The 19,428-nt window shown below is 31.9% G+C and overlaps 1 protein-coding gene across 1 annotated transcript; it reads left to right on the forward strand.

Moving 5' to 3' along the window:
* Window positions 1–8: 8 nt before the first annotated feature.
* On the forward strand, window positions 9–15,797 carry LOC148609074 (uncharacterized). Its single transcript, XM_088542349.1, has 9 exons — window positions 9–2,223; window positions 3,621–3,776; window positions 8,652–8,709; window positions 9,476–9,744; window positions 10,425–10,629; window positions 10,996–11,213; window positions 12,784–12,988; window positions 14,821–14,985; window positions 15,198–15,797. The coding sequence occupies exons 2-9, from the start codon at window positions 3,771–3,773 to the stop codon at window positions 15,488–15,490; spliced, it is 1,419 nt and encodes a 472-aa protein (XP_088398475.1). The 5' UTR covers window positions 9–2,223; window positions 3,621–3,770; the 3' UTR covers window positions 15,491–15,797.
* Window positions 15,798–19,428: the final 3,631 nt, after the last annotated feature.

A 19,428-nucleotide genomic window follows, 5' to 3' on the forward strand; every position in this document is an offset into this window, starting at 1 on the left:
TATCAGTCAAGAAACAAAGTATGAAAAGTAATAACAAAACTACCAAACTGAAAAAAAATCTAGGCAATAGTCAAAAGGCAAAGTCTAAAAGAAAAGTTTGTTTTAAAATCGGCAACATCAGAGCAAAAACCGGAAAATTGGAAAACTACCACAATGGTCCTGACTTGGTACAGGCATTATAAAATGAAAAGTGGGTTTAGCCAGGTTTTATAGCGCGCAAAATCTCCTTCGTCTACTTCAGTTAATTATTTCTGGTATTTTTAACACAAATAAGAGCAACAAATTGCCTCCAGTCACAATCGTTAAAATCATCTATTTAGCTGCAGGGGAAGGTACTAAAATCGTATTTTTCCCCACATTTCATGACTATTAAAATGATTGAATCGCATATCAAGTTTCATGTTTTATCCATCAAACTGAAGTCATTATGCAGGTAAAAACCTGCACAAAAACTTGCTTCACGTGCATGTATGATAAAAGGATTTTAGGCATTGACATGCTTGCTAATACCACTACTTGTATGTATACATGTACATGTGTATGTTTGACAACGGTTCACTTTGTTTGGTTTTGTAGCACTGTTTAGCATACAAGAGTGTATTATTTAAAAAAAACATTAACAAACACAATTCAATTATTTCCTGAAGTTTGTGCTGAAATTGTGGTCTTTCAGACAAATCTGTTTTTACAACATTTTGTTTAAATTAGTTGTAGATTCAAATATTTGTACAAATGATATCGTATAAGTGTTTTACAAAAATACACATCAACAGTTTCTAACAATATTGAAAGAATCTGAACTGAGATACAGTTCGAAAAATCCGCTTAAGCTAGCATGATTTACATAAATAATGCTGCCGCTATTCCGTCAAACCACGCAAATCGAGAGAACGTTCTTACTATGGAAATGGTTATAGTCCGTTTATAAATAAAAACATAACGTTAAGTTTAGATGTCCGGACGCAAATAAATTAAACAAATATCTAAGATCCGTATTTACATCAAAATTATGTTTTATTTCCATTTGTTAAGTTGGTAGAGTGTATTTCAGAAACTAATGGCTGTTTGTTTTATTTTCATTTGTAGAGATAGAGAGAATATAAACGACGCGGTTTGTAGTTGCATAGATTCAAAATATAAATTTGATAAACTATTTGAGTAATATTTTTAATTCTTGTCAAGTATACTACCGAATCCCTATTCAATACTCCAAATATATTTTGATACTCGTTATTTAAGAGGTGGCGTAAAAATCCAAGAATAATTCAAAAACTATATTTAGAATGCCTATTTAAACTATGTCCGTTTCAGGCCTTTACCATGAATTGGCTGTTTATTTAAATCAAAACGCTATCTTTATATATACATTTGGATATGTGAGACTCAGATTCATATCCGGTTCCACAAAAGACTCCGATTTCATAAACAGTCCGATTATATTATTACGTTAATGCAATTTTTAGTTGAGGAAATTGCAAAACATATAACATCCTATTGTGACGAAGTCACTCTCAAAAACGTGTCTAACAAATAGGTTTCTGGAACAGCATTATATTGCTACAAGATTGAAGTCATCAATACAAAAGTTTTATGGTCGTCATCATGAAGTCGTGGATCGTTATGGTGTATCCATCTTCACTATGAAAACTGATTTATTCAACGGGTCATAGTTTTTCTTTCCTCGTTTGTCTACCCCAGACTTGACTTTTTATGAGCAACTCGGCGGGTGTTTCTAGCAAAGCAGAGGACGCGTACCCTACCGGTGCACCTGGTCCGTGCTCCCAGTTTTTAGTGGAGTCCAAGTTGCTCATTTGCTTTTATTACTTTGTATGTAGGATTTTAGTTACTTTATGTTCTTTGTTGTGTGTGACTGTTTTCCATGTCTGGTCTTTGTCCCTGGATTACATTCTTTTGATTACCGCTATAACCTTGGTTCCCTTGATTACTCTAGTACAATGTATTGTCCATGGTCATTTTTTGTGTTATAATGGTGTAGGCTAGTACAATGTATAGTCCATGTGTTATAATGTTATAAACTTAATTAACCAATAAACACACAAACACTATTCTAAATTGTTAATACAAACGTCTCTATATCGCCAAAGGTAAACGAACCCCCTGCACATAAAAAATACAGAAAGGATAACAAGGGGCTGATACAGGAATGAAGACATGTTAGTGTTAGCTTGAGACAAAACATATTACAGAAAAAGGGGAAAAAAGGTAATATTACAGGAGGTAGTTGCACAAGCTGTAAACCTGTTGTGAATGGCTAATATGACATATATTGATAAATTTGTTTCTCATGTAAGTATGCTTTTTACATGATCACATAAACAAGCGGAAAATATCGAACAATCATAAATGAGATAATAATAAAATATATTGATTAATGATCAATAAACAAATCTCTTTTCCACTAAACCAAAGTGCTGAAACGATTATAACAGCCTAAGAGTACTCCTTCAGTACAGCGGGGTCAACAATCAGCTTTGCGCTGTAAGTCAACAATGACGTTACGACCACATATATAAATACAGATATATAACGTTCACTTACTGAATCTTTGCCTGAAACGGCAGGATATAAAATTGATCGAAGCAATCAAACAGAAGGAAACATAAGCAGTCCTTTTAACCAAAAAAAAAAAAAACAAACAAACAACAACAACAAAAACAACAAAAAAAACAAACAAACAAACAAACAAACAAACAAACATAAGTGTAAAAAATGGTCGCAAGTTTTGACGTCACAATAATTCGATTTATCACGACGTCACACCCTGCGACTAATTTTACTCTTACGAGTTTTTTTTGTGAGGAAAAGTCTGCTGAATCCAATGAGATGGCACGAAAATGAAAGCTGGAAAGATACCCTGGGGATAACTTGAATATCAAAAGATAGGGTGGTGTACCTATAAACTTCAAATCATTTCTACCCAAAATTATCCCAGCCAAGTCATCCCTAGAAAATAAAGAAAAGAAAATCCTAATCTTTTAATGATATCAATCTGCCAAATGTATATGCTGAACATGTCTATCAGAAATATGTGAAATTGTTACCCGAATTATCCGGAAAATATGCAAAGGTATACCCAATAAACGCCTGATGTTCCGTATCTTAGCATTGTCAATGCAATCCACATACACAATCGAAACAACATAGTGCAATACTATTACATATATTATAGACAATAAAGAAAACGACAATAGCGTATAAAAATATTCATATAATCATTATATTACCTTTGTACTTATTAAAACGTGTGATAATCATGTTTAAGTTATATCAGTGTAGAATGCCTATTAACAACCTTTGTGAAAACGATACACAAATACACAGTACACAAAGAAACAACAAAGTTTTCATTTGTTAATGGGGAATAACATACTAGTTATCCTTACGAAGATCAGTTGATTAAACATATGAAAGATTTAGGATTGGATAATTGTGGATCATACTAAATGAAACCTCGCATAGAAAAAACGAATAATACACAATATAACCCTTAGATTTACTAATCTTATATTTTTCACCATTGTTTACATATTAGACGTAAGAGTAATATTGATTCTAGAAATCGATTTTATTAGCTAAGTTCATTGTATTTTATATTTCAGGATTAATCAATGGCATCGATCATGTACACAGCATCATGTGTATTTCTTAATAAGATTTTCAGTGCGTTCATCTAATACTGACTACACTGGATATAACTACAGACTGTTGATTATCTACAGACTACATTATGCTAGATATAATCAGAAAACATGAAGGTAAATGCATGGCTTTGTATGTGTATCTTAATGATAACCTTGTAAAGTTTGGTGTGTATTGTGAGAAACATAGCAACAATGAATTGTATAAAATATTTAGAGAATCTTATTATATTATTCAATGATATAAAAGATCTATGTATAAACGGTATCAACAAGATTGTGTTTGAAATGAAAAATATAAAATTATTATTGAATTAGCAACTAAATCGATAGTTATCTTTCTACATAATTTTCAAAATGATTTATAATACTTTTTTCCTGCATTCAATGAAGTTAAGGGAGCTGAGATAACTCCGTGCACTATAAATACTCACAAACTCCAGCATGATTTTCAAGTACCCTATTAAAGTCTGTTTGAGTTTTATACGTCTTACTAAAAATCTTATAAATTATTTTTCAAAATAATTTAATTTTCAACTGCATTTGGTTTTCTTTACAGCATACGAACTCTGATAGATATTTTCATATTTTTATCTCAACAGACCTAAGGCATTTCCTTGTTTATTGCCATAAAAACTGAAAACAATTCGCAGAATTCGTTTGTACTAAGACCTTTCGAAAAATCAATTTTCGCCAAAAAACTGAACCATCTTTGTAATAATGTGTAATGTGCAAAAAAATGTTTTATTTAGATGTTTCAAACTTCTTTTTGTGCAGAAGTAAGTAAATTGACATTGATAGATATTATCAAGCAGCCAAATGTCTCAGCTTCGATATTAACAGGACGAATTTTCGATAAAAATGCTCAAAATGAGATTTTCGAATTTTCCTTAAAAAGTTTTATGAATTAGATTCTGCAAGTTATTACACAAAATTTGATATAATTGTATAAATAAATAGATAGTCGGCATCATGAAACAGTAACAAGATTTTCAGTTAAGATTTTTTGCTGTAAAAAAAATCATACATCAAGATGGTCTACTTATGTGTGTTCGGTTTCTCAAAAATCGTTGTCAACAATCTTCAATTAAACGCTCTACATATAAGGCAATGTTTGATATTCTTAAAAAGGAGGTGACATTAGAAGGCTAATTAAGGAATTTTTAAAATCATAAAAAATATGATATTCAAAATCCACTGAAGAAGTAAGTAACCTATTCGGTTTTGAGTACCTATAAAAGGATGAAGGTCAATAAGGCCTTCTTCTGCCTACTGAAATAATTGTTAAAAAAATATCATCAATTCGGAAAAAAAACTAAATAATAATGTAATTTATATTGTAAATTTTCAATTTTATTCATTTAGTTTGTCATTTGAAAAAATAACAATACAGAAACGAATGCAAAAAAACCGCCAAAAATAGCATTTTTGCACTCTTCTGCCACTTATTTTATAGTGAGATCCAGCGTTAACCAAAAAAAACCAAAAAAAAAAGATTGAAACTGAAAGTGTGCATTTATAAATTCTTTCTACAGGAAAAAGAATGTTTTGGTTAACGCTTGATCTCTATGTGCATTTAACAAAAAAAAACCTTCAAAAATCACGCTTAAAATCGCTTAAAAATTCGTACTTTACCTGTACATGTATCATGTGACCTAGCTACTGTCAGGTGATTAAGCACCTGGCCACCCGTGTAATTTGCACTGAAACCCTAATTAAACTGTAGCAAGTGCAGTAGATATAATAACTAAAGAGCTGTTATCTCATCTTTATGGCAAAGAATGAAATAAAGTTCGCTGTCGAAAAATAATTTTGTTTTGTTTAATTTTGTTTAAATTTTGCAACGTATTTTATTCCCTTATGCGATCAGGCAAGTTTGAAACACTGTTATAAGATCAAGCGCGAATAAAGCTTTTTACTCGCTCCTGTTGTTAATTTGAAAGTAGAAAAATTAAAAGCCGTTTGCTTTGTTTGCCTGTAAAAAATCCAGGCTCTGGGTATTTATCTATTGCAATGATTAAGTTCTGTATAACAAAGTTCTTTCAACAATGCTTTCTTTATCCGGGAAAAAATCTTCAATACATATACATTTACAATGTGCATAATTTGTACGCAATTTTGGCTGTATAAAATCCTGTTGATTAAGTTTTTTTATATAAAGTGGATTTTCAATCATTTTCTTTCGTATTTAGTGTGCACCTACACATACGCCAAAAAGACACTTAAAATATCCGCATTTATATCAAAATTATTACCTAGGGAAGTACTATGATGCACCGCTCAGAAGGATCATGGATGCATGTACATGTAACTTCTTCACGTTCATGTGTAAATATCTGTGCTTGGTAGCTTACATGTAGTTTTAGTATTCGTAACGACAGCCAGATCTAATACTATATTCGTGCCAAACGGTCCTGTCGTACTAATTGTTGTCTGCAGTTCAGTTGTTTGTCGTCTTTTCGAATATTCAATGCAAATTGTAGCGTCTATATTTTATATGAACGAAGTTGTCTTTTATTTCAGTCAGCTGCATCCTGTGTAACGTTTGTATTCAATCCATGTCTAGAATATTTTGTTATCCGCTCTTGAAAATATTGAAGAAAAAAAAACAAAAAACAAAACAAAACAGGCACGACCCATGAGGTGGATTTGGTGGGGTGCGACAATGCCTTATGCATGTAAATTGTCAGTTTGAATAAGCATGGTCTGACCGTGAACCATTTGAGATTAAGTGGTATGAATATCCACGTGACATTTACTGAAATTAGTTTTCGAACCTGAATTTAACATATGCCAAGCTTTCATGAATTTTAGCGGAGATATGGTTAGCATTGATGTTAATCTCCGGAAACTCTACAGAAAGAGACCCCTGTTATTTTGATCCAAAATTGAAGTGCATCACTTCTGGGCTTCTTAACTTCCCAGCGTCATTCCCATTATTATGACTGATGAATAGCGAAAATTTCGAAAGAGGCAGGATTTAAGCTTCCATCGGGAGACGGACAAAACTGTACGGAATGTATGATAAAATGTCGGGAGGTTCCAGCCGAAAGAGGCCGATAGCGGAAAGTTATTACCTATATAGATGCATTTGTTATAAACTTTCCCATATTAGTTTACTATAATTCGTATTCATAAACTCTAATGAAAAAGTTTCATTTTTATTTTTTTTGCATGTATATATTTTAAACTTCGCAATTATTATAGGAATTTTGGATTTAACTAAAAGTAATGACAAGTTTATCAACAATGATTTGTGCATGTACGTGCTTATTATGTTTCAGCTATTGTATTCAGAAAACTTTTAATGCATTGCTCAGGGATCTGTTTGTCTATCTGTCTGTCTGTCTGTCTGTCTTTAAGCACGAGAAACCTTAGTGAGTCTAAACTGGATATGAAGATATATATATATGTAGTCACTCATGCAGTGTTGTATGTAGTTGAGGAAGAAAAGGTAACACGTGATTTGTATATTTGCCCCACCTCTGTTGATTCTGTTTTCAGCGGAACATACTCGGAGACTCAATTATCCCGAAGTTTATACAAGTTTGAGTCAAGTAAAATGCTATTTTACGAAAGGGGAGGCAAGCATGATTAGTTGCCTAAAGCTTTATGAAAGGTAGAAGTAAAGGTACGAATGCAAACATTCTTCACAGGGCTGAAAAAAATAAGTCATCACACGTATGTCTCTATGACCAGGGTTTCCCTACATGATTTACGGTTTTGACTATCCTTATGGATCTCGCACGACCGCCCCTTACGGGGATTCTGTTAGTAACGCCAGTTAGTAGTAGAAGGAAGCGAAGCCCCGCCATACCAGACCGAATAACTCAGTCAGAGTGTGTCCTACTAGCGGTTGGGCTGCTGTGTTGACGCTCTGGTCTACTCCCAGACCCCACGTGAGTGCAAGAGCGATTCCCCACTCTATCCTGTTTTATCTTAATATTCCCCACTCTAAATGTTGGGGAGTATGTGTTGAGTGTTTTTCTCACATCTTGTTAATATATATGTCTAACAGATAGTGTAAATCATAACACTAAGGTGCACTTGTTTTTTTTAACTTATTCAACATGTACTGATTGAATATGCATATAACTTTGTTTATTCCTTTTATAAACGAAAACAAATTCTATGTTTTTTTAAAAACGAATATGAAATAAATTGTTTTAATTTTTAAAAATTGAACAATTTAAAGGTCATTGAAGAGAGAAAATTTCATTCCTTCTGGTGGCCGCTACAGCGCCTCATCTACCACATCCTTTAATGAAACAACAAATTTCATTCCTTCTGGTAGCCGCTATAGCGCCTTATCTACCCACATCCTTTAATGGAACAGAAAATCTTAAACAAATATATTATTTCGAATGTCCTGCGATACATGTGTCTGTACAGACGCAATTCGAAGAGAACGTCACGAATTGGGAAAAATCTTGAATTACAGACTGAAAGATTGCGATTTCATTACAGCCTTTCTAAAAACATAAAAAATTGTAATTGAAATTTCGATCTGTTGACATTGCATCCTCGATTTTGTGTTGTTCTGTGTTGAAGTATGACCAGTAAATAAACGTATATTTTGCAAAATAAATCAGTAAACAATTTAGTATCTGATACCACGAAGTTTCTTTAACACGTGGAAGTAAAAGTAAACGAAATGCGTTGTATAATTAATGTATTTAATAAAAATTAAGTACACGTGACTTCCAAAAAGGTATATTAAAAGCGGTTGGTTGCATGTATTCAACTTATTTATGACGATGAAAAAAGAAAAAGAAGGAAAACAGACATAATTCCATTTATTGTACAAACATCCCAGTTTCTATTTGTATACTTATTAAGAAAAAAAAAAAAAAAAAAAAAAAAAAAAAAAAAAAAAAAAAAATTAAAAAAAAAAAAAACAGGGAACAACTCAAATGTACCAGAAATTCTTAACCATTCCCATCATTCTACAACAATGCGGACACTTGTTTATAGTATCTTTTTTATTTACAGACCAATATCAATCTGATGTTTATCCTTGTCATTGGCATTTCTGCAAAGCCTACTGAAGGTTTGTTAATATATGTACAGGTACTGTGTAAGTTAAGGTAAAAAAAAACACTATGGATATGCTTCGCTTAGCTTTTCGGTTATATTCAATTAAGTGACAGATTTTAGTGTTTCAATAACATTTAACAGTAGTAAGGACATGTTAACATACAACATGTACAAGTTTAATTCTAAAATCTCGGCTTATATTATAGTATTAGAAACAAACATGTCATTAAATTGCTATAGACATAAAGGTTGATATATACTTATTGGTTGATATATACTTATTGGTTGATATATACTTATTGGTTGATATATACTTATTGTACTTTTAAACTAAAATGATACAAACTTGTGAAAAACTAAGACTGGTTATGCAGTCTTGAAACTTTTCTGATTTAGAAATAAAAGTGAGTTGACATGCATGAATCACCTCCTGTCTGATTCTTAGGAAGACGGCTACTTACCTAATTGTGTACATTCTATATTGCTTAGTGTCTCATATTCATCCAAAACTATAATGCCATTAATAGGAACGTATAAAATATATTTTTTTCAAACAATAATGTTTGAAGACAGTTGAAGTTTTCATTTTATATGGTACGAGATCGAACTTAAATGCAGGAAAGAACAATTAACAACACGCACAAGCTTAATTCAGATACTTACGATTTTACGTACGTTTTAATACACGTTATCGTTTTACGATGAACGAGTGAATATTATTTAAAATTTCCTGGACAAAGCATATTAGTATAAACAAGTGATAGACAAGTTTGATTTAGTTTTACAGTACTTTCCGAAAAGCTGCAATGAAAGTGTTACACACTTATCCAGTAAACAAGCATTTCGAGTTGTTTTATCAACAAATACGTCGGAAGAATATGGCAGAATTCAAAGATGTTTACTTCAGTTTGTACTTGAAAAAGATAAATACTATAACCATGGGAAAAAGAATGATATGGTTGTAAAACTGGAAGATGATAACCAGGATTCTAGTGAAATTGACATAGATATACTAAGTGGTCCACCAAGTGAAAATATACCTATAACGGTAAGCAAATTTTAAAACAAATACAAAAACTAATGTAAGATGAAATAAAAATGTTCAGTAATAGATAATAAAACATAATGTTATTCAAATACTTGTTCATGTAATCAGGAAGGTTTTATAACAAATTAGAAAAATAAAAAATACAACCTTTCTCTGCTTAGTAATATTTGCAATGTTATAGAAACCTGGATAACTTATAGTTATGACTCCGAGATAAAGTCATAGTGTAACAGTTACGAGCAATTTGTTGAAGAATAAGAACATGCATTTCTTTGTTTTACATTATCGGGTTATCGGTAGCTATGTTTGAATGATTAATGATACGCAGTCAAAAGTGCCACACATGAAAATCAAATTACGGTTTGAAAAATATGGTTATCATATGAATCGATCAAAGTATGATAATTGTATGCTTCAGTTTAGTTATGATTATTGTAAGGTTATATATTTATTTGTTTTTTTTTTCTCACACATGTTTCAGAGCAAAAACGAACATATGAAAATCATGTAAAATAATAAGTAAATAATAAATTGATTTTCATATAATCATCATATGATTATGATATGTGGCACATTTACCTGTATAGAACACCATATGATTATGATATGTGTCACATTTACCTGTATATAATGTCATATGTTTAATTTGTTTTATATTACCAAATATATGGAAATTTCAGACCCTTAACATTGGGGTGCATTCATCATGGAGAGGACGGGTACCTCTGAACAAATTGTTTCTACAATACAGATTAAAGGATACTAATGGATCAATATTTGACACTGTGGTCGAAAAAAATCTCTCAGTGTCTCTATGGTACAAGAAATGCCAATATTGCTATAGAGAAAACCCTGGCTTCCACTACTTAGGAAAGAAGAACTCCTGTAAGTTATAATTTTGTCTACCATATAGAATTCTTTATATAATATCAAAATGTAATATATGCTTTAAATGGTATTAATTAGTAAATCAATAATAAAAGCAAAACTGACCAAACAAATATGACGTCTATGGTCACATGTAGTTACGTGAATTAAATGATCATATTACATGAATTCGTAAGTTTGTGAATAGTATATACTGAATGCATGAAGGAGAGTCAAAACCATCTGAACGAATATTTAATTGTAATTATATAGCAGTATATCCAACCAAACACTTAACAAATGAGGACAAGGTAATATTGGAATATGATCATTCATTAACATCATCTCCAGTCAGTCTCTACTTAAAGGATATTGTGTTTTCAGTTGAATCATTTTGCTCGGAAACTGTTTGTATCGACAACGAATTCAAGATATTCACAAATGAATGGAGCTCCAGATGTGCCAAGTGCCGATCCATAGAATTTGAAGTTAAGGAGTCTGTACAGTTGTGTGTTAAAACTTCTCGTGCTTCTTACATGCTCGAATCTAAGTATTCAGATATCTGTCAAATTTCTGTTGATATTGATAATCATAGAGTAATGGTAAGTAAAATGCAAACATGAATAAATTACCTGTTTATGTGGCACCCTGGGTTTGATATAAGATATCGATGGCCGAGATGCATTGGGCAAACTATTTGTTTCCATACGGATAAATATTGCAACTTTAATTTAAATGGAACCAAGAGTGTAACGATATATGTTATTTGTCAGTATAAAGAAAGTTACTTTTAAACATTTACATAAAAGATTGCCTCATTTCATTTACAATATATGACAAAAACCCGTATTTTGCCGGATTCATTATGATCTGGATGTATGCTTTATGTAACAACAAGGGCCACTGTCCCAAGGATTGATGTACTTAGAGTATTGGTTAGGCATGTTTTACAGATTTTGACAAACCATGTTAAATATATCATATAATTAAATATCCTTCAAGTGTGTTCCGATTATGGATGTGATATAGGGCATGTGATATAGGGTGTGGGATATTGTTTAAGGGTTAAGATATAGTTATCCAGTATAGGGTACACAAAATAGGGCTTAAACAATCACTCATTATACCGATGTAAAACGAAAACGATATAATTGAAGATCAACAAATTTGCAATACTGTAAAAGCAGAAATATGCGTTGGGGATTTAATTTCGCTTATTTCGTGGGTAGAACAAATCAAAAAAAAAAAAAAAAATCGCCACGACAAATTATCTCAAAATATATAATTCAATTTGATATAAAACAATTCTGAAATTAAACCTACCAATACATATATTCGGCAGAGGGCATGTAATACATAATAACGGGAGTGTCAAGCTGTCATTGAGCCCTTTGTCATTTATGTAGCAGATTACAAAGATAATAAACTAAGGGATACAATGGTCACCAATTCTTCGATCATTTCGACTAACGGGTTTCTCGATGTCAAGCTGTTGGCATATTCAAAAAATCGTTTTCATTAAATGTAAGTGTGTTGGAGCCGATGTCATTGTATTAGGGAAACCTTTCATTTGCAAGAATACGTAATGAAACGTTAATATTTGAGCTCACATGCTGAAAAAAACATCACTTTAATTAATTGTTAAATTCTATAAAAAACGTGGAAAGTGCAATACAGATAAAACTTTTCCTATCTACCTTGCCGATAGGGAGTTGGATCAGTACATTTTATACTGACGAATACGGCGAATAGGAGTGCTTGAATCAAAAGTGCATTCCCTTTTAAAAATTTACTTGCAAAACCACGAAAATTTGACACTACAAAATCATTTAAAAAAACAAAATAATGATGTTTCATGCCAACGAAAATTAATCATTGTATAGTATGTTCATACCTTTATTGTAGAGTCCACTTAGGCCTAATTGTACGTCAAATTCTCTTAAGCTTTTTAATCGACAACGGGCTTAAATTAATTTTTTACCATACGAAAACCAAAAGTGATTACGACTAAGAAGTATCTGATACATGATATACCAATTTTTACCTTAACCTATATGTTTTAAGATTTTTATAAAACATCATAAAAAACAAAACAATTTCAAAGGATTCATAAAAAAAAGACGCAATAAAAGCAGATGAAACTCTTCCCATTCTTATATTGATTTTTTTCAGACAATAAAGGATGCAGTTTCAAAATATTACTGTATTCCATGGGACGTAGTTGGACGAAAAGTCAAATTCATTTTTGGCATTGATGATAGTTGGTTGTGTCAAGGTGTATCCCTTTTTCTCAGATGTTCGGTTTGGATTATGACGAATGCGACACAACAGTATTCGTATGTTTGCCCACCACGAATTAAAACCACAACTACCCAAGGTAAAAGCCGTGTTAGTGTATGTGTGGTTTTTGAGAACTCCGAAGACTTTTTGCACAAATTAATATTTATAATTCTTTTTTTACAGCAGATCAATCATCCAACCTTGTATTTATTTTACAACTATATCCCAATGGAAACTTGCTTTCTCAGTGGTATCCTTGTAGCTTATTTGCCTTGGAATTGGAAGGATGTGGATCCGGAATCAGAATATGTCTGATGGGGGTGGTACGCTTACTTGTTGGCTCTTTAAAAGATAGCCAAATAAATTTTGGCTTGTAGGTTTATAACAGAGTCTGTTCTATTAATAAAACATTCTTGTCCTAAAATAAAAATAAACTCTATTATAAGACGTTAAACAGAAATAAAGCAATTCATGAAATACCTTATTCAAATTAAATATTTTTCGTATCAATCCAACTGCAAACTAATCGTTGGAAATCATTATTTGATATATTAACAGTTTACCTGGTTTAAAATATTTCAACAGACAAAATTGTGGAGCCCTTCTGATACAAATCATTCACAACTAAATTATGCAAACTACAATCAAATAGTCTGGTGCCATAGCTAATGTTTTATTACAATATAATACTAAAGATTGCGTTTAACTCCATATCATATACAAATTAGAGTTTTTTCTGTGTGGAGGGCTTATTTTTTTAACAGACGGTTTTAATCACATGAACACAAATTGTGCTCTACTACTTGTGACCCATTCCCTCACTCCTACTGACTGGTCTCATACCTGACCTGACCAAGGAGAGGGGACATCGTTTGGTCAGATAGCTGTATATATATATATAATAATAATATATATATAATTCTTGTTTCGGGGATTATATTCATGGCATCTACTGCAAAGGACTTAAAACAAAGGACACTTCAGACAGTATCTTGACCTACAGAGATCGATGAAAATAGAAAACACAATATATACAACAAACGCGATGACTTCACAATTAGTATTGTCAATTATCCTTTCAGCAGGGAGAACCTTCCTTTAGAACCTACGTATGGAGTTTTAATATTAAATTGCATTTGTTATTGCAGAGCTTGCCACAACTACGCGTATTTTTGTTTTCTTCAGTGCTTGATTTTTAACCGTTTTATAAGTTTATAGACGCCAATATACCTTGCGATCGGAATGGTGTATCCATCTGCACCATGAGATCAAATTCGTTCACTATGTAATATTTTCCATTTTCTATTCCTTCTATCCAAAACGTAACATTTTATGGGCTTACCCCACCAGCACATGTATATCAGGTCCATGCTCCCGAATGTCAGTGGAATCCGGGTAGCTGAGTTACTTCCGTTTTCTTTGCACGTGTTATTTTGTCTTTTTTTTCTATTCATGTTCTTTGTTGTGCGTGTCTGTTTTCCCTATCCGGTCTTTGTCCGGTCTGAGATAATATTCGTTTGATTATCGTTCCCTGGATTACTCTTTCATTAATGATATCAAAGAATTGTAGAAGCATGTATTACATTAACGTCTCTAAATTGGTATACAATGAGTCATGTTTCGCTTACTTTGAACGTATAATTGAAGAAAATAAAGTAAACATTTCGCGATCTACTAATAAAATAACGTATCAGTTTCCATAAACTTTACTTCGACTGCTTTGGTATATGATAGAAAAGAATTAAATATATAAAGAAATTTATAGCAATATTTATTAGATAATGGTATTGTATACTTGGTGTTTGTTTGTATGTGTTTTTGTTTTGTTTTGTTCTGTTTTTATTGTTTTTGTTCTTGTTTTGTTTTTATATATTTTTGTGTGTGCTTGTTTCGTCCAATAAAAAAATAACAATTTATATATCGTTCCAGATTGGATAGACAATTGGTCTTCATGGTCCAGTAACAACGATTATGACTATGAGGACCCGGAAACAGATATGACCACGGTTTACATGATAATCGGTATAGGATGTACATTAACCTGTATTTGTGGAAGTGTCTGTAAACTAGTTTCAGTTGGTAAACGATCTAATAGTAGGTGTTTAAACATAAGCTTATCATTCTGAATTATGACGAACATAGTCTACATTTGTTTTCATATTTATTATAATTTTCAGTCTTAAAATTAGCTACCATACTATGTATGAAACATTTGTGTAACTCAGTACTTAGTTATAATGTTGATTTTATTATCAGTGTAATTTGCTAATTTGAACACTAAATTTTACAATCCATCTGCTTTTTAGGAGATAGAAATACTTTTCAACAGAGTGAGACATACAGATTACAAACACTACGTGGAGAGACTAGATCACAATCATCCGAGCCTCTACAAGTCTCAAATGAACGTACAAACATACCATCGACCACGTCAACTTGGCGGAACCATGATAATCCACGGATAACATTATATTTATCAATGAGTGATGATGCAGATACAGGGGCCGTATCACAAGTAGAAAATACTTCAAGGAATCTCTCTGACCCCCCACCATCATATGACGAAGTATGCAAAAATCATCATTATTATATTAAGTAACAATAGATAATGAAATGATTCTAAGAGCAATGACAACAATTTTTCAAGATCCGACTATAAGACAGACACTGGCGAATATGTCCCATTGATATGCGATGATCTGCATCAATAATAGAGCATGAACGGCAGATTTAGGTCGGATATACAGAATATAGTTGATGAGTAAATGATTATACGAAAAGCACAGTACTGTATAACTATGAGTAAATCATATTTTCTTACAGGAAGTGTAAGATTTACCGACATCATTTTGTGGATTTCAACGAATAATCTGTTAAAATAAGGAAATAATCAAGTTTTAACTTTTGTTCCTGTTTTTATTATTTTTATTTCGATGGTGTATTTTCAAATATAAGGCGTTACAATTTGACGCCGATATCAACTTTTCAAAAAAAAAAAAAAAAAAAAACAATATGTGTCTCTATTGAAGAAATGCGTTACCAAATTGCTTGTAGAATACGATTCTACATACACTCAACCGGTGAGATATTGTTTAAAAGCGTGAGGTTGAAATAGTTAAAAAAAATATTTCTAATTACCCCGTATCGCATTTTGCTATCATATCCCAATTTACTATTCCATATACAACTTTTGTTTTACCGATTTTCTTCTTCAACTACCTATAATGTATAACAGAGAGTTGGCATTTGGCAGAAAGTTTGTTATAGTTTGAAACAAACATGATAAGCACCGCAGCGTCCGTTTCGGAAAAAAAAAGATTTTACACACTATTGGTAACAACCAAATACAAAATTGAATTCCTTTTATCATTTATTTTTAACACATCGTCCTTTTGGGGTATAGCTTACTATCAGTAATTTGAAATACTTGCCCTTGAGCTATTGATAAGGCCTGTCACAGCAGATTGGCCTTGACACAAACTTGTAACAGGTCAGTTTACAATTTACTACCACGCACGCGTAAAACATTGTAGGGAATCCGCTCGTCCAATTCGTCACGTCACAATACAACCTGTTAAATTAAGTGTAACTACTACATTGTTGCGTTGAAACAGACATCGTACCATGCCATGAATGGAACTATCCAAAGATCAATTTGATATACGTCACAATAACAATAAAAAGACTTAATCGAATGCCAGGAATGTACCAACTCAATCTGGTCACCGGTTACTTAGTTTAATTCAATAAGCTAATTATTGTCTATACATAACTGTAAACAAATGACACAGGGAGCATTTAAGGGCAAGGGAAATACACAATCGCTGACCATAGACATCCTTTTAAACAAAATCATAGCGGAAAACAGTTTGACAAACATTGTAGAGTCTCGAGTTCGCAATTTAGACATTAACTTACGTTTGACCGGAAAGAATTTTTTTTAAATAAAAAAAAAAACAAATAATACTTTATTTAATAAAAAAAATAATAATTATAGTACTCCCGAAAATTAGCTTTCGTTCACAGGTGGAGCGACTATGGCAGCTAGAAATGGTATATCAGACAGGCTTTTTAAGATACACGGTTGTTGGAAATCCGACCAGGCAAAAGATGGTTATGTGTCTGAAGATTTGAAAAAAATGTTTATCTGTTACACAAAATCTTGGTTTATAATCGCTGCTTTCTTTGTGCATCGACATGGTCACCGTGCCTGACGAAACCAGAAATGTGTTTTATTATTTTAATAAAAAGTGATAGAGACGTATCTTGGGTTTGAATTGTTATTTGCAGAAAATTAGCAGAGTTTTTCACATAATAATTTATGCCCGGTTGAACAAGTGAATTTTAGAAAATAACATTAGATAATTGTCAGATTCCAGATGAACTAATGTTCTGTACCAAATTTGATTATTCTGACCACAGCAAAATTCATTTTCATATACCACATTTGAAACATGTCGTTCTATCAGCAAGTTTATGAACCGTGTTAAGTACTTTAACGGTTAAATGATTAATAATATTATGAGCTAGAAAATAAAATTACGCACAGACGAACAAAAGTCATGTATGTATTAGTATAACGACAAATATGTAACACATTGAAATCTAGGTCAAAGCATTATGTTTCATAATATAAAAAATGGAATTGTAGTTTTTAAATGAGAACACAACTTTAAACTTTCTTCTATCTATTTCCTTTATAAGTTTTCATTATCAAGTTAATATTATTATTTATCATTATTGGATGTATTGCAATTGTTCAGCAAAACATACGCGGATATGCCAAAAATTAAATTGAAGCATTTTTGTATTTTCGGCCACTTTTTATACCTCGTTGAGCCAAATATCCATTTTTAAAGTTTTTTTTTATTCTTCGAACTTTTTCTTTTTACAAAACGAATACAACTGACATATGTATATATCATCATGTAGCACAATATCTGAAAATGTAGAATTAGTGGTCGTGCAATAAAACATATAACTTGTTAGATCCCAATGTGTAACTTCTTGTTCCATATCATTTTCCTATTTTTACACGACTCAATTGTTTCCTGTTTATAAATTCAAGCACACACGCACGCACACACTTATACATTTAAATTCGCAGAAACATTCTACTTTTTCTTGGTATATTCACGGATCTTTATTTCTAGTTAATCATGTAGTTTCTTTGCCTTTTTGTCACTTAAAGTTTGGATTCATATTCATAGACGTCCCACTTTTACCGATATTGAAGTTTACTATGTTCATGGAGTCTAGAAGGGCAATTATTTCACTGTTTTTCTGTGTAATATTATTTGGGACCAGCTGCACGTGTGAGGGTTTCCCTCGTTGTTCATTAAAAGTACATCCGTGAAATGAACCCACGCGTCTGGCAATAAACGAAATGAGCTAAAGAGTAACCCTGACATATCATCTCCGTCTATGCAACATGCATATAAGAGAGTCCCACTTGAAAGTTATTTTGTTCAGTCAGTCATTTCTAATCCATTTAGCAATGATCTTTCTACCCTAAATTTTATTGGTTCCATTATTACTATATTAGCTGGTTAGGTAATAGAAAAGTTAAAAAACAGAACTGCTGAAGAAGTGCCGGAATGTCTCCAACCTCATTAAGTTGAAATTATATAAATAAAAGAAGCAATATTTTTCAACAGTATAAATAACATAAGAAAAAAAAACAAGACAAAGAAATTAAAAAAATTAGCTCTAATCTGGAAAAAAGTAGAAACAAGGATTAAATACAAGGGGAAAAAATACTCAAGAAGGACAAGTTTAATGTTTAATAAAGTACCTGTTCCTTCAAACAGTAATGGTAACACTCTTACTTCTATAGATACTGATGCATTAGTTCTTAACATTTGTAAAAAAAACAGATGAATGTTGAACTGTGTCAAAAGGATTTTGGTAAGTCTCATCCTGTTCGGGAGATGCGGAAAGGGAAAATTTCTATAATGTTCAGGATTTTGAGCAATTGTGAGAGCCAACTTATGTTTGTTAGCAAGAGGAAACTCAAAGGTAATATTGACAAAATATTTATATCCGAAAATTTGACAAAATTAAGTGAACGACTAAATTCCTTGAAACAAAAATGAAAAGTGGATTAATTAAGGTCAAATGATATACGGCGCATCGTAGGTAATGACACAGAAACTGATGATAACATGTATGTTTTTATCCTTCTCTCCGTCTTTTGCATGTTGGGTCATTGACCTATACGTCTATTTTCTATAATGAATTAAATACATAAGTTGCGAATTTGTCACAATTTCTCGCATTTTAACACGCTTTTTTGCTATTTGTTTTTCATAGTAGACTGCGAAACTTTGTTTGTCATACAAGAAGCCACAGTTGTTACATTGAATGACATTTGATGTTTTTGCATGTTAAATGTATATAATTGTGAGTCATTTTTCAAATGAAGTATGTGGTTACTATATAATTGTCTGCACAAATTAAAAAAAAAAAAAACACAATTTAAAAGCCATTTTAACTTGGTCCCGGTTGTATTCTATCGGTTTTATACGATATCATGTC

Source organism: Perna viridis, chromosome 8, assembly GCF_037379345.1.
Source record: "Perna viridis isolate PV_CMFRI_1.1 ecotype Kerala chromosome 8, ASM3737934v1, whole genome shotgun sequence".
Lineage (NCBI taxonomy): Eukaryota > Metazoa > Mollusca > Bivalvia > Mytilida > Mytilidae > Perna > Perna viridis.

Bases quoted from the DNA above. Each gene is read 5' to 3' on its own strand.
- LOC148609074 (XM_088542349.1), top strand. The intron at 12,989-14,820 runs GTAAAAGCCGTG...ATATCGTTCCAG, and splicing joins TAAAACCACAACTACCCAAG to ATTGGATAGACAATTGGTCT. The intron at 14,986-15,197 runs GTAGGTGTTTAA...TCTGCTTTTTAG, and splicing joins AGTTGGTAAACGATCTAATA to GAGATAGAAATACTTTTCAA.